This window comes from Chinchilla lanigera, unplaced genomic scaffold (assembly GCF_000276665.1).
Source record: "Chinchilla lanigera isolate Chin_1 unplaced genomic scaffold, ChiLan1.0 scaffold00017, whole genome shotgun sequence".
NCBI classification, from domain to species: Eukaryota; Metazoa; Chordata; class Mammalia; order Rodentia; family Chinchillidae; genus Chinchilla; species Chinchilla lanigera.
This window is the reverse complement of record NW_004955418.1, coordinates 23,144,816-23,166,186: the sequence shown is the minus strand read 5'-3', so window position 1 is coordinate 23,166,186 and position 21,371 is coordinate 23,144,816. Positions and strand designations below refer to the sequence as shown.

The window sequence follows — 21,371 nt, the reverse complement described above, 5'->3', positions numbered from 1 at the left end:
GATTTCTAATGAATAGCATCACTTTAGTACCATCTTACAGCCAAAAATCGTAAGTGAGGGGCTATGCACGCCTTTTGGAGACATGCGCGGCAGGTTTGTACATTGTGGGCAGGAGATTAAGGGCTGACATAAACCAAAAAGGTCCTAAGAAAAGACCAACAGCAGTGACATTTGAGGTTATCTAAAATAAAAAGAGCTTCAGCAATACCAAGTTATCCTTCAGGGAAACCAGCTACAGAGCTTCCAATGAGCTTTTAAGATCTGACTCTTAAATATGACAGAAATTCTCAGACATTAAAGCAGGATCAGAAAACTTTCTATAAAGAACCAGACAGCAAACATTTTAAGCTTTGTGGGCCATATATATAATCTTTGTGGTGTATTCTTCTGCCTGTTTTTTTTTAACCAGCCCTTCAAAAACGTTAAAAGCCACTCTTAGCTCAAGTTATACAAAAACAGGTTGTGACCTACATAGTGCAGGCCATAGTTTGCCTGTACAGAACAGCATCTTATCTAAAAGATAGAGAATTATCTACAGAAAAAAAGTAACTTGGAGGAAAAAAGAGATGTAGACAGAATAAAAAGTTATAAATACATACAACTATATAGAAATAGACATGTGCATGTTTTTATACAGTGGTAGCTGCAAGAGCTTTTCAACAAGCTCATCAAAGATAAATATACCTTTGAAACAAGAGCAGTATGTTAGGAAAAAAGAAGGGCTAAGGTATCAAAAATATGCTCAGCCAAAACAAAATTGGATGGGCAAAATTAAAAACGAAGTATGGAAGAGGAAGTTGATGAAAAGTTCCATCAAACAGAATAAAAAAGAGGAACAGTCCAGGAAGTGTGGTACATGGCTGCCAGAGGCAGGAGAGAAAAAGAGAATGGGGCAGAAAGGAAAAGGAGAAAAACAGTCCTTATGGACAGAATAAAACAAACTTCCTGAAAGTGCGCTTTCCAAATGAGCAGCCTCCCAAAGGCCCAGCACAGGAAGTGAAGAAAGATTCCAACAAAGGACACAACCATGAACCTCAACAAGGCAGACAAATCCGAAGATTACGTCAGTTTCCTGAGAAGGAAAACGGAGCAGAACAACTCATACGTACATCACAGTGACACTGTTAATTCTTCTAGTAGCTTTTAAAGGTGCAAACATGGAGCAGTGTGCTCCAAACTATAAGAAAATACTGACAACCTAGAATTCTACAACCAAGAAAATACCAACAATTTAGTGAGTATGGAATCAAGGACACTCCCAAAACAGTAGTCAAAATCTAGTTTCCTTGCATCATGCATGCTTTGGAAGAAGGCATCACCGAATACCTGAACAAACCAAGAAGGGAGAAAAAATGAAATCTGGGGGAGAAAGGCAAAGGGAATTCCCAGGATGACAAGAGAAACAGGTCCCAGGATAAAGGTTATGCAGTTCGTCTGAAAGGCGCCCAGGCCAGATAAAGACCAGAGAACAGAGGTTTGAGAAATGGTGTCTCTATGGGAAAGAAAGAGCAGCCAATACATGTTATGTGTGACTGTGGAAACCTGAGCTGAAAAGCCAATGGAATTACTAAGCACACACACAAAAAAATAAGTAAAACAAGGAGTAACTCATGAAAAAGTATGAAGGAGCCATGTGCCTTGTAACACACAGAACACTACTTATTGAAGCATAAAAACCAATGATTATAGATTTCACCAAGAACTGTACAAAGTAACTGTAAGAATATAAAAGATAAAGCAGAGGGATCTATAGTTGAAGAAAGGAACATTCCCACCTGTTATAATTAACGAAATTAAGAGTTACTGCTATATTTAGAAATATAGCAGGGATATTTGTAGTAATAAAAAAGGAGGCTTAGTAAGCATGGTGGTACACATCTATAATCCTAGGAGGCTGAGGCAGGAGGACTGCCACTGACATGAGTTTGAAGCCAGCGTGGGGTACACAGTAAGTTTGAAGTCCATCTGAACTACATACTGAGACAATGTCTCCTTAAAAAATCTAAATGAATGAATGAACAAATGCGGAAGCTATAAGTGGAAGCAGGAGTAACCAGGGAATTGGAAAGATGTTTCATATACTACTTTCAATACTCCTTGACCAAAGACCTCATACATTAAAAAATTAAATCTAGATTTTAATAGTTTTTATCTACAATTTACCACCACAGGGATAAAAAGTGATAAAAGGTGATAAAAAACTACCCTACCTCCAGGAATTTAACAGGATGGAAGATACATATAAATTCAGAGTATAAACTATATATTTTTAAACTCTCATGTATTGAAATTATTTCAAGATTCTAGTTAACAGGTTTACTTGGGTTTGTTTGTTTTGGTCTTTTTGAGACAGGGTTTCACTATGTGGTTCAGGCTGGTCTTGAACTCACTTTGTCGCCCAGGCTGGCCTTGAACTGAACTCAGAACAAATCTCCTGCCTCAGCCTCTCAAGTGCTGGGACTACTGGTGTGTACCACCATACCAGCCATGGGCTGCTTTTTTAAGGGTGACACTCTCCCTCCAAAAGACTATTTTTGTAGAATCGTCACTATATTTCAATGTAAAACTCAACTGCTTGTTCTACCAAACTTTGAGAGTAATGTAAACTACTTTTTATAGTAAAAAGTACTGTATGGTCATAGAGTAAACAAAATCTCCCTAAAAAGAGACTTCTACTAGCATTAGACTTAGAATATAAACTTGGCTTTTCTTTTAAGAAATAACAGCAACAGGGTGCTTCATTTAAAGTTTCTCAGGGACAAGTATGTAACTTTAAGATCATTTAATACAGAATCCATTCTAGCTAAGGCAGTAACAAAGTCTTTTGTTGAGCTATTTAGCAAATTTCTTTAAAACCTATTTAATGAATTGTTTTGAAATTAGAAAAATATTTTTATACTCTAACCCCTCTAACATACTTATTAACAATAAGCTATTCACACAGAAAAATAAATCATAAATTATACCTGAAATAATCATCTTTCAAAATACAATTTCTAGAAGGGCTATTTCTTTGAAAACAGTTCTTTCTTCATATACTGTCCACAATTTTAAAGTAAATTAGATGCCCTTTTGCACATAAATATAATCCAATAACATTATAATGCCCAAATCAAGCTTTTATACTTATAGACATGGACAATCAAAAAACATTAGCTGAAAACACGGCATTTACTATAAATGGATAATGGGTAATCATAGATGGAAATATTTTTTACAAACACTGACCGGATGAACATGTAACAGATTTTTCCATGTCATTATTTCCTAAACAATAAAATATAACAAGTATTTACATAACATTTACACTGCAATAGGTATTTTACAAAGCCTAGAGATGATTTAAAGCATACACATGCAGGTTGTGTGCTGGTTACATGGAAGTAACTTGTCATTTTATATAAGGAATTGTGCTTTACAGATTTTAGTATCCACGGGGGTTCCTCGAACCAGACACCACAAGACAACTGTATTAGTAAATATTCAGCATAGTATATGGAAAACAACACATGTAAATTGTTGTTTTCTTTCAATAAACTGGTTTTCTCCTTTTTACCCCTAATTTCTAGCTCAAAGATCTTCCCTTTTACCTGCTAATTTATTCTACTTTATGTTACAAAATCTTAACTCTTGAAACAAAAAGAGCGTAAGGGGTGGAATAATTTTTCCTTCTGCCACAAGACTGACATTTTAAAGTTCTACTGTAATATTCACATTTTTTTTTTTTTGCAAGTAGAAATACTCCATCCATAGTGTATAGATGTCAAAACAAAAATCCTAACCGAAGAAAAGGACACATGGGAAGATTTACTCTGGAGGAAGTACTTTAAATATGCTTATCTTAGAGAGGAAGATAAAAACTTTCAAATGGTGAACAGACTAAAGTTTTAGTTCTGAAGTGGCAATATTCTGTCAGATCTAGAATAACAATTAAGTAACATCAAGGTAGCATAGTGATTCAACTTAATTGCACTCATATTGTTTTAAAGGCCCAATTTTCATATTAAGAAAACAAGCCTTCCATACCGTAACATCCTGAAATCATTCAAAGATTTTTTTTCTTGAGGAAACAGATTGTATTCCAAGACAAAATATTTTATTGAAAATACTGATATTTGATGGATAAGGATACACATGAAGAATTCTTTAACATTTTTCACAAATTCATGATTATCCTTTTAAATGAGACTACATTTCCACGCAAATATGCAATGTTCATGTAACATTAATGTGTTTAAATTTTGGGATAAGGGGATGACAGTTTCACTTTTGTGATCACTTAAAAAAATCTAATTATTTTCCTATTAAAAAGGTTAGTAGTGAATGTCTGCAATTCCGGCACTCTGGAGGGACAGGCAGGAGGCTCTGAGTTCAAGGACAGGCTGGGCTACATGGTGAATTTCAGGCCAATCGTTACTCCACAGCAATGTGAAATAACAATCTTTACTATCTTTACTAGGGAGAGGGAGGAGGGGAGGAAGGAAGGAAAAGAAGAGAAAAAGGCAACCAAAAATACCTAAAATGTACCATACTTTCCATTCCACTCCCCACAAACCTATTACTCTCTAATGAAACCTAATAGTAAGTACAATTAATCCTTAAGATTTATCAAATAAAGTTATTTTAAAATGATCTGATCCTACATCAATGTTAAAACATAAATAAAACCCAGATACTTTTTACAAAACCATATTTTTTTCATATTTTATTAGTGAGGTTCAATTACTAATTATAAAGAAAAAGTTATCGTGCCTGTTTAAAATTCCATTCCACAAAATGTCTTATAGCCAGGTTCAACCTAACCAGATTGTGCAAGGAAGGTACAGCCAAAGATACCTTAAGGCATAAACACAAGTTTTGTTTAAAATGAAACAAAATGAAACACTTTTAAGCTTCCAGATTAAAATAAGACTAATAAAAAGATTAGATTTTTAGTTTTAGGAAATTATAACAAATCACAGCTTGAAGAGGAAAAAAAAGTCAGATTCACCTACAAACAAACATAAAGAAGGTTCTATTACTTAACTTCCCTGCTTAACTCTAGGTTTCTGACCTGATATCTAAGAAATATAGAAGCATTAATGTTACAAAAGGTCTCTAAAAGTTTATGAAAGATAAAAGCTTTGACATAACGTGGTATATTCAAGTTTTCACGGTACAGTAAGTACCTTGGCTCTGATTCAGGAACTCTGAATCTTTGCTCCTTTCTCACTGGACTTAGTATCTTACATAGCTCACTTTATGGTTTCAAGTTTCACTTATCACATTAACTTAAAGCAAAACATTTTAATAAAGTAAGAATAACATAATTTAGAAGGTTTTAAGGAATTCAGAAATGGTGAATAAATTGTACTGGTTTGTGAAAGTTGTCTTCTTTCCCACAGCAAACAAGGCAGCATTTGATCTATACATGTTTAACTTACAAATTCACATCAAGAGTTGTATGTTAAACCACGAAACTCTAGGACGTATTTTAATCGTTCAGTTATTAGTTTTACATAAAATTCCCATGCGTACAACCAAGGCAAATTAAAAATGTGAAACAAAGCCACAAAAACATGTACAACAGGTTCCGTATCTTAAACCATCACACTGTAAAATATAAGCACTGGGTATGTGACACATGATCCAGTTCTTTAACCAAATACAATACGTTTATTCTTCTTTTCTGAACAGCTTCCTACTCAGATTCAGGTAATTAACTCAATATTACTCTCTATGCTACAGCTTATTTCTAAGAAAAAAATTTTGGATGTATTCATTGTATTTTAATTTTTATACTACCAAAAGATCTCTGGCTTTTTACCTTTTATTTATCTGAAAGGGAAAACATGCTTCAGACTCATACCATCAGTAGCCATTTCTCCAGTCCCTGTGAGAGCTCCCTGGGCCGCCATCCAGGAAAGACGACTACTAAACTCACTCCATCCTCATCACAAGGCTTCCTGCACCCTCTTCCTTCCCTACGCAACTCAGCACAAGCAGCAGCGGGACACACAGCCTTGGTCAAAAGAGGTGTTAGGACGACAGATGGGAAAGAGAAAGGGCTGGGAACTAGTTTGAGGTCTGCAGTGAGAGTGGAAGAGGTGACAGATGAGATGAAGGTGTCACTCAGCTGAAGCAGAAAGCAAGCCAATGACAAGGGATGGTTCAGCTCTAGATTCTGAAGTGCATGATTAGTATTACACATTTTAAAAAGTAATTCTCATACTTCTCGAAATTTTAAGATTCTACAGAACTTATAACTGCTGTCCTACTTAGTATGTCAAATATAACTAGTGGGAAGAAAATAAAATGATTATGAAAACGGCAATTTTATTCCTAACTTTCAAGTGAACTGATGATGTTCTATGTACCTAAGTTGGTACCACTTTGACAAAGGATATTTCATCAGTAACAACTACAGAGAATGTCTGAATCACTTGAGGTATGTGTGTCTGGAATTCAGTAGAGCCACTGTCCTATGTGATCAATGGAGACACGTGTTTGACTAACAAGTCAGCACACATAGTAAGAAAATGAAGAGAAGCCACACAGAAGTCATTTCTGCGAGATTCACTTCAGAGAAGGCAAAGAAAACCAGATGTTATACTAAGATAAAAGACTTAAACAATCCTCTCTTTGGTGTTAATCTGGTTATCTAGCATTGAATTCTGGTGTTCTGCAAGTTAGAGGAAGCAGGTTATTTTCTCAGCTGCTACAGGACTGAAAAAACCATACAGTCAAGCATACACACGTCTATTTCTTCCTTCTCTTCTACCTCTTTTGCGGAGAGTCAAGGTTGGCAAAAAACAGCTTGGATTCTAAACTCCTCAGTACTTTGTGTCTTTTCTAAGAGGGAGAGATTCTCATGGGGATACCACTGGTTGTCACCTTCCCTGAACACACTGTTTAAACGTAGAGCCAGTCTACAGGCTGCTGTCTGTGAGACCTTTGCTCCATGTTATCAGGTGTTACTGAGTGAAAAATGTGAAATTTATTCACAGAAACAATATGAACAGCTATGTACAAGTGTGTTTCTAAAATTTCTGGTAGGCAGGTATCAAGGGCTGTATCCCATTCAAATAAAACTGCGTAAGAAGAATATACATTCCTATATATGTATAAACCATAACAAAAAAGAAAACATTGCTTAATAAACTATTTTGAAGAACATGAGAACTCACTAAATTATAAAAATTTTAACATACAGTTAGCTAATGCTAATTACCAGGTTAAAACATTTTTCATGGGTTTTACATGATTTGCTATGGGGGACGGATCTTTATTCTGACTGAGTAGTAGTACAACATACTTAATACTATAGAACTGAACAGTAATACTTGAAATGCTTGAACTTAATCTGTTCTTGGAATTAGTTTAACAATGGATATCTGAGGCTAGCCCCCAACTGGCACACATCGTCAGTTCCTCCACCCACGACATCACATACTTTGTGAAAATGTTCCTCTCAAGCCTCAGTTTTGGTCCTGCTGCTTTCAATGATACCCAAGTCAATCCCAAAGTCAACAGAGAGTGAGACAAGTGATACTGAAATGTCAATTCATAACACACACCTAAAACAGTACCTACTTAGCAAAGATAGTGTGCTGGCTCACTCACTCCCAAAATCTGATTAAATCAAACACAAACAGAAGTAAAACATTTCAACAATAAGAGATAAATGAGGTAAAAAGTTAGCAGTAAGATTTTAGAAGATAGAAAGTGGACAGACAAACTAATTCAGGTTTCAGCTTTCTTTGCCATGTTCGATCTACAAGGAAAGGAACACTTTAAGAAAGAATTCATTCATCAGAAGCCCTGAGTCAGCAACCGGAGAAACCAGGTACCTCTGAGTGCAGAGCACCTAGACTGGATGCAAACAGGAGAACTGGTTCAAAGTCTCTGTCAGTGGTTATTAAGACTTCCCGGATCTTCTCCTTTGCATAATCACACAGACCGCCTGGTGGCCCTATAGCAACTCTGGCAGAATGTTAAGGATTAGTTTCTTAATTAAGTTAGTAAACCATGTAAGGCTGACTTGTGAGTACTATGCAAAAATTAATAAAGAGCTGAAAACACAAGTACCTGAACAGTGAATGTTGAGATTCTGAGCTTCTTGCCTGGATCAGTTCCCATAACATTACCTGTTATACTCTACAGTAAAGAGAACAGACAACTCCTCTCTGCAGAAAATGACAGCCCAACAACCTACAGACACTGCCAAGATCCCCCAAGCCGCCAGGATACTGCCAGGTCCCCACTCAATCAGCCACAGAAAGGCTCAGCAACTGACAAACGCTAGACAGGTACATCACACTTCCAACTTTTTAGTGCTTTCTCGAGCATCAACAGATATGCAAGGATAACAAGACCTTTGAGAGCAATCTCTGATTATGATTAAAGCAGAAAGACGCTAAGAAAATAAATTATGTAAGATGTAAATTAGAATTTAAAAGATATTAATAACTGCTGGGCATGGAGCCACATCCCTGTAATCCAAGCTACCCAAGATTCTAAGACATAGAGAAAAATAAGTTCAAGCCCAGTTGGGAGAATGTAATTAAGACCCCTTCTCAAAAATCCATCCATCCATCCATCCATCCTTAGAAATGAAAAGCTATTTCATACCTGTGACACCAATACTATGAAAATGCAACATTAAATAATCCTAATTTTTTTTTTTTAAAGTTCATATGAAAAATTCAACAAGCTGGCCATAGTGGCACATAGCTACAATCTCAGCTACTTGGGAGGCCATGGCAGGAAGATTACAAGTTCAAGGACAGACTGGGCAATTTAGTGAGACTTTGTTTTAAAATAAAATTTCAAAAGGGCTGTGGAGGTAGCTAAGAGCTCCCTGAGTTCAATCCCCACTATTTTTCAATTATACTTTGTATATAGACAGGCAAGCCTACTCATTAAAGCTCTCAGAAAAGCCATTAACATGAAAGAGAATAACCAGACTAAACAAACAGAAGCAACTTAGAACAGAAAGATGTGTGGCAGAAAACTTCTATGAAATTTATCATTAATCTAAAGTATTAATGAGAAGGTAATATAATCATTAAACAGGGTTTCATTAAGAAGTGGGAAAATAAAAAAAGGCTCTTAAAAATTAAAATTATAGGTGAAATTCAAAACAAAATAATAATACTCTTGAGAATATTAAGAAAACCTCCCAGAAAAATAAAAAAATATCATAAACCTACATATGAGAAAAAAAGATAACACCTTTAGAATACCATCCTAGAAGACCCAATATCTGAACTATAAGTATTCCTAAAGAAAAAAAATGACCAATAAAATCATTCAAGAAAATTTTCTAGAATTCAAGAACATGAGTTTCCAGACTTGCAAATTCCCAGAAAAAGGATGCAAACAGACCTTCAATGGGCATAAAAAATATCTCCCGGAAGTAAAAGATCTGAGTTGCTAGAGCTAAAGGAAACTTAACACAATAAGTGATAAAACTCAAAAGGACAGAGAGCCAAAGCTTCGGGGACGGGTGTGTGTGTGTGTGTGTGTGTGTGTGTGTGTGTGTGTAAAGGGAGAAGAAGGGGTACAGTATGAGGAGCAAAAGGGCATCCAATTTCTCAAGGTTCCAAAATTCTGAGGAAAAATTATTTCTTTCTTCAAATTTTCTGAGCCAAACTATCAACCAATTATGGGAGAAAAGTAGATAATTTCAGGCATACCAAACTTCAAAAACATTCTTTTCTAAGGACTCTATAAGAAAATGCTCTCGACAAAACAAGAATAAGCCAGAATAGGAGTTCCTGGGATCCAGAAAGTGGTATTAGAAATTCTCAGAAGAACATGAACTGATGATATACCAATAATTCTGCGGAAGTTTAGTCTCATACAACAACAATAACACAAAAATTACTCAAGGAAAGTGGTAAAATGCCATTCTATTTAGCTATAAATGATACTTTTGCATTATAACTGATTACAAATTTAATAAAATGTCTCTATTTTGAGACAATGGAAGAGAAAAAGGAGAAAGGTACAACATTTAACAACAAAACAGCATCAATACCATATAGTAGTTAAACATCTGGAAAGAAATCCCTCAAAAAAAAATACCACACCTTTTTTAAAAGAGGTGAAATTGGCTTAGCACTGTAACATTAGACTTGGGTAAGAGAGGAAAAGCAGTGAACTGGTGTTTTCCCTGTATATACCTTTTAAGCTATTTACCCCTATTATGTTGAAATGCTCTTCAATTACATAAAGAATTCAATGAAGAAAAGTCCCCTAATGACCTACATTTGTTTTTCAAATCAGAGATGAGGTCTAATGGTAGATGTTAGTTGCAAAGGAAAAATAAATTAATGATGTTTGAAGGATACATTGCAAAGGACAAAACCAGAAGACACCAGACTAAGCTGATATTCATTTCCTGTGTAGGCTTCACAAAATTATAGTAGACTTCAGTTACTAGATATACCACTGTAGCAGCCACCGTAAAATCCACCAGCCACTGGTACTCCGGAAAGTAATGTAATACTGAAAAATAAAATTTTTTAAAAAGTTTCACTTAAATTTTCACAACTTATGAGCTATAATTAACTTTTATGTATGCTATATTTTATTTCCAACATAAGGTTTGCAAATACAAGAATATAAAAATTCAGAAGAGATTCAGAACATAGCATCCAAAATTAAATATGAATAGCTCATAAATTAAATAATTAAATAAACTGGAAATTACCAAAAATTATTTAAATTGTTTTTAAAACAACATTGCAAATGGCTTTATTTTCTTAGTTAATTAGCTACTTTTAAAAGAAATCGTAAGTCAAAAATTTTCTTCTTGAGGCTCTATTTATGTTATCTTAACTTCAATTAATACAACTTAGTCTAGGAAAAAAAGATTTACTTGTACTGTTCATTTCTGTGAAGAGAATTAAACCTTGTGTTACAGGAATTAATCATACCAACGGAGAATTATTAATTTTGTGAGTTACTGCAGATGAAAATAAACTGAAAAAATATACTTTTTATTCTCTCCTCTGCTCTGTAAGAAAAGCAGATAAAAGATGTGTTGATTTTACACAGAACCATACCCCTTCAACAAACAATTCCATTCTTTGCGTTTACATTAAAATTAGCATTCTCTGAAAGTAAATATAATCCATTATCTTTTGTATCTCACTTAATTTAAACTTCTTATAAGGTACAGATATTCTGTTTTACTTCCACTAGAGTATAATCTAAAGTATCACCATTATTTTTTCAAAGGCCTTCTAAAAAACAGAAGTAAATCATATGTAGCCATCAATTCCTAAGTACTTACTAGCACACAATAAAATGACCTACACTGCTTTGGAAAGCTTTTCCTTGGAAAATGTAATACAATTATAGCTCACAATACGATACCTTACAGAAAAAGTATTCTGGAAATAAAACATGACTCAAAGACTTACTAAAAACAAATTAACCAAACATATTGTTTCGAAGTAGCAGGAGCAAGATTTTTAAAAGATACAAAACTCTAATGATTGGGTAAATTTTCAAATGCTTTCAGTTATTTTAACACTCTTAGTTTGATTCAAGATATTTTAACTGGTTTAAGTTTTCTGTTGTGACTGAACTAGCTGAATGTTTTATTCTGAAGTGGTTGTAGGATTCCTCCCCCTCAATTCTTCTCTCCCTCAAAAAGTAACATGACCCATATTCAGTCATTTGAATAACTTTCTGCCAAGAAGGCATTGAAATGATGAAAAGACAGACAAATATCGGCTCATTTAATGATTTTTAATTTTTACTAACAGTAATTAAATTAGCATTCCAGTTCTCCATGCTTGCCCACACTTACAAAGGATTCTGCCACGGAACTCATTCAGAGTGAAGAGCCAGGTGACACTGAAGTCTTAGGTTCCTAACCTCGTACCTTAGACAGCTAATACGAACTGAGATGGACTTTCACAATAGTTATTGGTATCAACACCACATTCAGCAAAAGTACAAGTTACATGTATTCTTGGATATATATTTAACCCAAGTATTATAATTACATTCCCTTTTTATTCAATAACGTAATTTTTATTCAGTAATAACATATGTGACTTTTAATAAAATACTGTAATCAAACCAAGTTCACACAGAAAACTTTATACTTTTGCCTAAACATACATACACAGCATACGTTCACAAATGACTACATAAACATAAATAAATACATCTCTGCTGTTCCAGGTAACTGGAATGTTCTTGATACTAAGTAAACAGTTGTTAGGGTAATACCACTTGCAACTATTCTCAAGACTGAACAAGTAAATAAGCAACAATATGCTAAAGGCACAACAGCCTAATTTCAATTTTTTAGGTTCATTATAATAGTCTAGTCCTCACCGACTCGCTCAATCTCATTTAGTATATAACCCTGACCAAGTCAGTTAACTCTTTCTAATGCGTGAAAAAGTTAAAAAGTTACCTATCACAGAACTGTGAGGATGAGTCAAAAGAAGCAGTTAAAACAACGTCTGATAATAATTTTAAGACATCACTAAAGTAGCTAATAATTATATCATAAGGACTACTAGTAAAAATGACAAAAATTATACTCTAAATTAGGGAGAATGTGTTGTATTCTTGTATTTGTATACGTCTGGGAATATTTTTATTTAAGTAAGCACAATGTAAGACAGTTAAACAAATATGACAACTACTAATCAAAAAGCCAAAATGTTTTTAAATGTTTTAAGTGTTGCATGAAGAGTACAAGGAAAAAGAGGGTGCAGACCCAGTCTTAAAAGTCTAAACGGCTGATTCATACTGCTCTGCCATTTTGGAGTTTTACAACACCATTTCCATATATATGACACTGCTTTTTAGGTGCAATATTCAACTGTCAGATATTTTGAAGGCACTTTATATCATAAAATAATTCTGTATGAGATGCCAGATAATCTGACATCATTTTCTGAGGATGATGTGATTTTTACTCAGGAAAGGCCAAATTACAAAATGCAACTTGATAAAGATTATTTTTAAAGAATGTAGTGTTTTATTTCCTCAGCTGACAGGTAATCCACCAGTACTCAAACATAGTCAAAAATCAAAATCACGTGGAGGACTTTTGAAAGTGCAAATTTCCAGAACCTGGTATAGACTAACTCTCTCCAATGGAGGAGTACGGAATTTCAAAGAGCTCCTAGAGCTCCTCAAGGGACTCTGACATTCAGCGCAGTCTGAACACTCTTAATGCTTTAAATGGTATCACTTCAGATGTCTTTCCAGTTTAGGACTCAGTTTCATACAAATCTCATTTTAAACTTAAAATTTCAGTTATGCAATTATAAAAACTGAGAAACTGGATGAAATTAAATTATTTATTCAGAGATCCCCAATGGATACAACTGAATCCTAATTAAGCAAAGTTTTCTCATTTCTAGAACCATTTTTAATTCTAAAAATCCTTTCTACCAAATGTTAGAATAAAATCGAATTATTAAAATTATAGGTAATTCAATACAAATATACAAATACATTACTGCAAGCCACATTTCAAAAGTAGGCTAAAGTAAGAAATAAGAACAAATTTAGAATTCAAGGTTACAAAAACTGTGATCTCAACTTAAGAAACAGAAACTGTGTAACAAGCTTAGATAAGCTTTATCCTCTTCTGAAAAGTGGGAAAAAGTTAGGTGAACAGAAAAAGAAATTCAAATGAAGTCATTTTGAGATCCTACGTTCTCAGCTTTCATAGTCAGTACAATGGACGTAAGTATTAGAAAAACATAAAAAAAAAACACCCTAGCCACAATAGATAAAATGGAAGGACTTTTGCTACTACAATACAAAACTGAAATTTATAGACCATTTTACCAAGATTTCCCTTACCTAAAGTATCCACTTCTGTAACTGACTTTGTTTCTAGATGAAGGTCAATATCCTTTGGAATGGTTAGTGGTTTATTTTCAATGTGACCATTATATTTCCTATAAAAATCAGACAAGTGACACAAAAACAAGTTACCTAGACTGTTATCCATGTGCTTGTATCAAACTAAATACAAATGAGATTTTAAATCCACAGTGAAAAAGAATAATTTCTAGTATTTCATCAAAAAAGTAACTTACTCAAAAGTAGCTTCTAAAGGAGGACTGCAAAATGCGGAAATAAATTATTACGTAAATAATAGATGACCAGGGAAAGAATTACCTGAATCAGTGACAGCCACAAAACCTTGGCTGCTAGCTTAAACAGCAATTTCTCCTACTCTCTCTTTTTCAGATTTAAAGACAACCTACCATCATCTCTTTCTTCAGAAACAAAAATGAAAAGCAAATGAAGACAAGACTGTACACCTCCCTGAAATGACATGAACATGTGTACACAGACATACATAAACAGCTCCGTAACTAGGTCAGAGCTGAAGGACAGCGTTAAAATAAACAGGCAGGACAAAGTCAGAAATATGAAAGGCTAACTCGGGAGTTGTTCTCCCTACAGAGCACAGGTGCAGAAAACAGGTATGCTTGCATCACTACTAAACTTAGTTTTGAAAGACCAACAGATACAGGAAATAATAAACTTAAGTTATAATAACAGTCATTTCCACAATGGCAACAATTCTTTCATTTATTCTTTTTTTGTTGTTGTTGTTGTTGTTGTTTTTCGGTTTTTCTCCGGTACCAGGAACCGAACTCACGACCTTGCACTTGCCAGGCAGGCGCTTTTGCCACTGAGCTAAATCCCTAGCCCCCTTTCATTTATTCTTAAGTGGGGACAATCTCAGTACTAATTTCATGCCAATATAGCAAACAATCATCGTTAACTAGGAACAAGGATCACTAATGCATCTTTATATACAAAGCTTGTTTGACGTATTATAATTAATATAAAGTTATCAATTACAAGACATATGAAAAGGATTCAAATATTTACTAAATGAATGCTACACAACTAAATTCTATAAGTGTTGAACATACTATGTTCAATATACTATGTGCAATGAATATATTATGTGCAATGAACAGTTACAGGTGGAAGAGTTGAAAATAAATGTAGAAACTAAAAACTAATCTGATTTAAAATTCTGACCCTTAACTATGTGAATTTGGGCAACTCATTTAACATCTCTCATCAACAGCTTCTCATCACAAAGGTGTAAATTAAGCCAGGTATGGTGGAATATGCCCATGACCCCAGTACTTGGGAGGCTGAGGCAAGAGGATCACCAAGGGTTCAAAGCTAGCCTAAGCAACATAGTGAATTCATGGCCATGCTGGACTATATAAGTGAGACCTAATCTGAAAAAAAAAAAAAAAAAAAAATCAACAACAACAAAAACAAGAAAAAAGTGAAGCATAAATTAAATACTTAGGGTCACTGGGAGATTAAGCAAAACTGTATGTAAAAGAGTTGTGGAAACTGTTAGACAAGATTATTTAAGAATTAATTCTGGAATACAAAAGGGTTTATAATTAGTATTTCAATGAAGTTCAAGGTATATGTAGTGATAAAAGAAAAAGATGATAATAAGGTCAGAAAAGAATGTCTTATCAAATTTCCAATTTCATGCCAAATAATCAATAATGTTTAAAGAATTTTTTTGTAACTACCAATTTATTAAGCCAGGTTAAAATAGTTTTTATGATACACATGAGAAATGTGGTAATTGTTCTCACTGTCCTCTTATAATATACATATTACAGTCATGATTTCTGAGTCAGAGAAGACCTATGAAGGCCTCCTGGATCCCCAATTGAGCAAACTCAGGCCCATTCAGAGATATATAACATGCACTTTCTCTGAGAATTCAACATTAGAGAAAAGTACAATTTTAAAGCTGAAAAAATTCTTCAAAACAACTATGATCAGCTTTCCATTTCACAGATCAGCTACTGCAGCCCATTAAGTGAGGGTTATCAGCAAGCAGTTCTCTTCATAAACTCTAAAAGTGGGTGAAATATGCTAAAGCTGAGAGCTGGAGATACTGATCAGCAGTTGAGCACTGACTTAGCTCACAAGGCTGGGGTTCAATCCCGAGTTGCCCCCAACCCCCCGTCAAATCAAGAGCTGAAAAGGCCCACAAAGATGTACTGCCCACCCCGTTTATTTTAAAAATAAAGAAATTGAGATTAAACAACAACAACAAAAAACCAGATCAATTTGCACAATAACAATAAATCCTGGTAAGAATTCAAACCAACTGATACTTGAAATGAGTTGTAGGGTAAAGACACAGGTCACAGTTCTCTCCCCAGACAATTGCCAAGTAAATTTTCTGTAATAGGATAACTATTTTTCCCATAATTTAAGCACAATAATAAAGTTAACCATTTTTCTTGTAAAATAATGATTACTTTGTACTTACATTGCTAATTTCCACTTATTGATTTGCATGGGTTTTGATCTCAAATTTATCAACTGCTTACAGCACAGCTGATAAATGTTCTTTTAATCAAAACCTTAAAACATATTTGCATAAATTTAAATGTTGAGTGTTTTACAAGCTCATCAGTATGTCTTACCTGTCTTTTTTGCTTTTCCCTTTTTGCTGCTTCCCTGCAAGAATTCTTAATTCTTCCTCTGTAGGATGTTGATACCACCGCAAACTAAGGGAAAAAAGAATTTTTTTAAATAAAATACTTAAAATCACCAGAAGTGTTCATTTATTACACGAAGATTTACTTAGCTTCCTATCTGTGAAGACCCTGCAGGCAAGCGTCAGATGAAAACTATAATCCAAAACACACTCGACTCCGTAAGCCTTAAACGGGCTTATGTTCAAAGCTGGCGAACACTTACCAAGCACTTACTAGATGCCAGGCCCTGCGATGCTCTACGTACACATTTCTTACAGCTACAACATATTACTAAAAGTACATGCAATGAATGCTGAGGCCAGTGGGTCGGAACATAATACTCCCCAACTTTTATTTCAAAGAATTGATGGTTATCTTTTTTAAAAAACTGCTTGAATGCTCTCATATAGGTGGTATGTCCTTCCTTTTTAAAATTTAGGGTGAGAATTCTCAAACGTTGTATGGACAAGAATTAGAGAAATTTGTTGCATTATAAAACTCTTTATTCTTGGCTATATCTAAAATTTTTCAGTTACGATTCCAAAAACAACTGGGTGTGTTCACCTCTGCTACTCGGTTAAAATACCCAAGCAAATACCTCAGCACCAGCCAGGTCACTCTGAATTTCCTGTTTTACCCAGAGATCCCACTACACACCAGTCACCTAAATTTGACATCCAGATCTTATCTTTAATGTATCCTGCCCACATTTCTCATCAGTTCTATCCCTCAACTCTTTATTCTAAACTCTATGCGTTCTACCAGAATTTAGACCTTTGCTCAGTGTGTCTTCCTCTGCAATTCTACCACAAAACCCCCACTGATCTCCCTGCACACAAGTCTCATCAAGTCCACTCTGCGCTCACAGTTAGTTATGTTTTCCCCTATAGAAATCTTATCAAAGTGTATGCCCTGTTTCAGTCTTTTCCAAGGCCACTCCAGGGGTAAAAAAATGCATAAGGCAGCAAAGCAAGAACTTTGACCACAGTCCTATGTGATAAAGGAAGAAATGCAGGCCTAAAGTATTGGTACTTTCCAATTTTTCCATCATAAAAATCTAAATTTTAATATTAAATATCCCAATGTTTTAAAAGTATCTGCAAATGACTTGATGTTAAGAAAAAACAGAATTGGTAATTAGAATGATGACTGAATATTCGATGGAATTAAGCATCATTAGTTTTCTGATAATAGAGTTGTGGTAATTTCTTAAAGGCTTATATATGAGAGATACAAATAGAAATATCTATGACTAAGATACTAAGATATTTGGAATCTGCTACAAAAAATGTTAGTGGAGGGGAGCCAAATGGGAATACAGATGAAACAAGTCTGACCACCAGCTATTAACTGCAGCGAGCACCTACAAGTTCATTGTTCTGTCTACTCTCTGTAAGTTTGAAAATTTCCATTAAAACATGCATTACGAGGTCCAAATGTGTCCAGAGCTTGTGATCCCCAGCTTCCACAGCCTTTATGACCGTAGCCACCCCTCCAGATTCACCTTCAACCACTGCCCACTTGAAAGCAAAAACAGTCTCGCTTCACTGAATGACATTTTACTCCTTCGTCTCTTGGTGCTTTTGCATACACTCTTTTCTCTGCTCATAAAACACCTATAGGCTCTACCTGACAAACTCTAAATTTATCTCCTATGGGTTGTGAGGCAGTCTCGCACAGAGTAAAGCATACATCACCTTTGATTCCAGGCACAAAGCATCAAAAATCCCTGGAATATCCCCAGTGATGGAGGGGTCTTGGCGACGCTAATGAGGTAAAGCCTGACAGGTCCCTATGTATTCACAGTGGGGTCTGGGCCCCAGAAACACCAAACACATGATTGGAAGCTTAGGACTCCCAGCTACCTAACCTCTAGTGACAGCAGGAGGAAAGGAAATTGAGTTCAGTCATGTAAACCAACTTACATGAAATCATAACTATGACTGAAATTCCCTAAAAACTCTGGATATTGAAGCTCAGAACTACTTCATAGCTGGCTGTCACACTGATGTGCCCAGGGGGTGACATTTTCTGGTTCCATAGCCAGAGGACACAGCAATTCTGGACTCCTCCACAGACCTCACCTCATAAGCATTCACTTATAATTAAATTCCAGTCATAAGTACAGCAGCTTCCTGAGTTCTGTGACTCGTTCTCGGGAACTAATGAACCTGAAGGCATCATGGGAATTCCTAAATTTGTAGCCAGACAGTAGAAAGTTCAAGTGGCCTGGGTGCCCCCTCAAGTATGGGTAGATGTGTGGAGGACTTTGACTTTAACTTACAGAATATACGCTAACTCACAGTAGTGTCAGAAATTTTTTTTTTTTTTTTTTGGTTTTTCTCCGGTACTGGGAACCGAACTCACTACCTTGCACTTGCCAGGCAGGCGCTTTTGCCGCTGAGCTAAATCCCCAGCCCCTAGTGTCAGAAATTAATTGCAGTATACCCAGTTCCAGTTGGTGTCAGGTCAGCTGAGCTATAATGGAATTTTACCCTAACTTAAAGTGAAGATCTTATGACTCAGTTCTTTTCTTTACTTCAAAGCTAGTATAGTTACTGGCATACAGTAAGTGCTCAAAAAGAATCGTTGAACCAAAAGAATTCAGTTTTCCTCCTACTTTAATGGCTTTGAAATACGTACCCCACCAAAAAGGTCCCTAAATGACAATTAAGAGCTGAGGAGGCACTTCCTAAAACTTCCACTGAAGTCCAGAATTTTAACTTACAGTCCTCTCTCGTTATTCACGGTAGTTACGTTCTATAATCGCCGCGAACACTGAACCATTGCTCCTACAGGAAATACAGGATTAGGTTCCCGAGAGCCTCTGGTCACAACATTTTCGTCAACTGCTCAATAAATAATCTTGTTTTATGTGTGTTTCTCTTTAAAGATGACATATATATATATTATATTATATATATTTTTTCATTGGTATTGAATTCATGGCCAACACTACTATACTGCACTTCGTACCTGAGTATATTGAATATCAGTGATCATTAAGTGTAGCATTTTCCTGAATTCTGTGAATCATTCCAGTAAATTTTCTCCAAAGACATGTTGTAGCCTTCTAGCACTTAGGAATATCTGACAATAATGTAGCCATATGCTTGGGGGCCATGCTGAATAGCTCAATTGCCCACAAAAAATAAAAATATGAAAAATATAGCCCTAAATGGAAACACTTGTCTACAACATGAGAACTGAAACAAGAAGACTGAGTTGCCTTGCCAGGCCTCAACTGGGAACATGCACATAGGATCCACCAATTTTTTACCGTTCTGAGTATGTCCATAGAAGCTCTACCCAAGTACTGACTTGAGGGACAAAAATAAATTTTTTCAAGAGCAAATTACAAATGCATAACCCATATATGCCAATGAGTATGTAACATTCAAAAGACAATTAATAACTCATTTACAAATCCTAAAATTAGTTGTTCAGCTGGAAGATACAGTCAGTGAAAAACCCTTAGTACAGGAAAACTTAGGTTACATTGAGAATCAAAAAATATTTTAAGACCTTTACATTTTCTAAGAACCATTTTCTTTATAATCAAGTTTGTTTAATATTATTTCTGTAACTTCATTTTTCTAAAATAGATTACACTTATTATAATTCTTGTTGGATAATTCAGGGTCATCTTCAATAATTATTTTTTCAAATGTAAAATCCAAGGATGCTGGATCCTTTTAGGGACACTTCCGGTCTATTACTCATCTACCCATTCATTTATTCATCACACCTGAGGGGAATCTCACTCTATAGCAGGTTCTCTTCTAGACAACAGTGATAAAGCCAGAGCCCGTGCCTTTCTGATGCTTGTATTCCAGTCACAGTAGAACTTAATCCATTAAAAACAATGAAAAACAAATTACAAATTGTGACCACACACAAATGCATCAAACAAGTGGTAAGAATGTAAGAGACAAGCCTTAAACATCAAATGGAGAAAATTTCTGAGACAATGTTTAACCAGCAACCTAAAGAATAAGAGAAATAGAGGGAAAAGCATTCCAGGCAGGGAACAGCAAAGCTAGAAGCAGAGAAGCATGAAAGTATATATAATACTGCAGATTCTGAAAAGCCAATCAGGCAGCAGTTTCAAGAAACGGAAGAGGAAAACTGAAGACACAAGAAAGGAACAGATCATAGTCATAACTTCACTTTAAGTTAGGGTAAAATTCCATTGTAGATTAGCTGCCTCACAAGTCATAGTATAAAGTGTAGATTTGGTGTTAAAATAATATAGTCTCAAAGCAGAGGAGGAGAAATAATTTAATTTACATTTTAGCATCTCTTCTGTTGCTCTGTGAACCTGAGGAAAGCCAAAGAAATAGCAGAAGATGCATTCCAGACAGCAAATCACTAGGTCTTACTGATGGCCTTAAAGAAGTGAATGAATAAGAAAGAAATAATGTTTCCTACATTTCTGACTTACAGAAGATGGAGATACATTAATATGGGAGAGAGAGGAAATTAAAACTTTAAACATGCTGGGTTCTAAAGGCCTATAAGACATCAAGTGAACATGTCAAGAGGGCAACTGTATATTAGAAGCCAGAACTCAGAAATAATCTAGTCATTACAATTGTCATATTTAAATATAAAGAAATTAACAGAAATCACATGAAGAGAAGGAAAACAGAATAAGGCTAAATAGTTAATGAAAAGTACTCAAGAAGAAACTCAAGTAACAAATCTGACTATGAACAGAAATAGAGAAGGAGGCGAAAACTAAGGAGGCAGGCAAGACTGTGACCCTTCTTTGTATGTTGTTGTTCCTCTTAGCGAGACTTTACCAAACAAACAAACAACAACAAAATCCCCAGAGATGACCCAGCAGGA

General features: G+C 35.1%; 1 protein-coding gene across 1 annotated transcript in view; it reads right to left on the bottom strand.

Moving 5' to 3' along the window:
* Nucleotides 1-21,371, bottom strand: part of Tmem161b (transmembrane protein 161B) — a 68,236-nt gene that overhangs the window by 19,211 nt on the left and 27,654 nt on the right. Inside the window, exons 3-5 of the mRNA XM_005382296.2 lie at nt 16,467-16,550; nt 13,831-13,928; nt 10,335-10,491 (exon numbers count right to left, since the gene is read on the bottom strand). Coding sequence (XP_005382353.1) covers nt 10,335-10,491; nt 13,831-13,928; nt 16,467-16,550 — 339 coding nt within the window. The remainder of the gene's footprint in view (nt 1-10,334; nt 10,492-13,830; nt 13,929-16,466; nt 16,551-21,371) is intronic.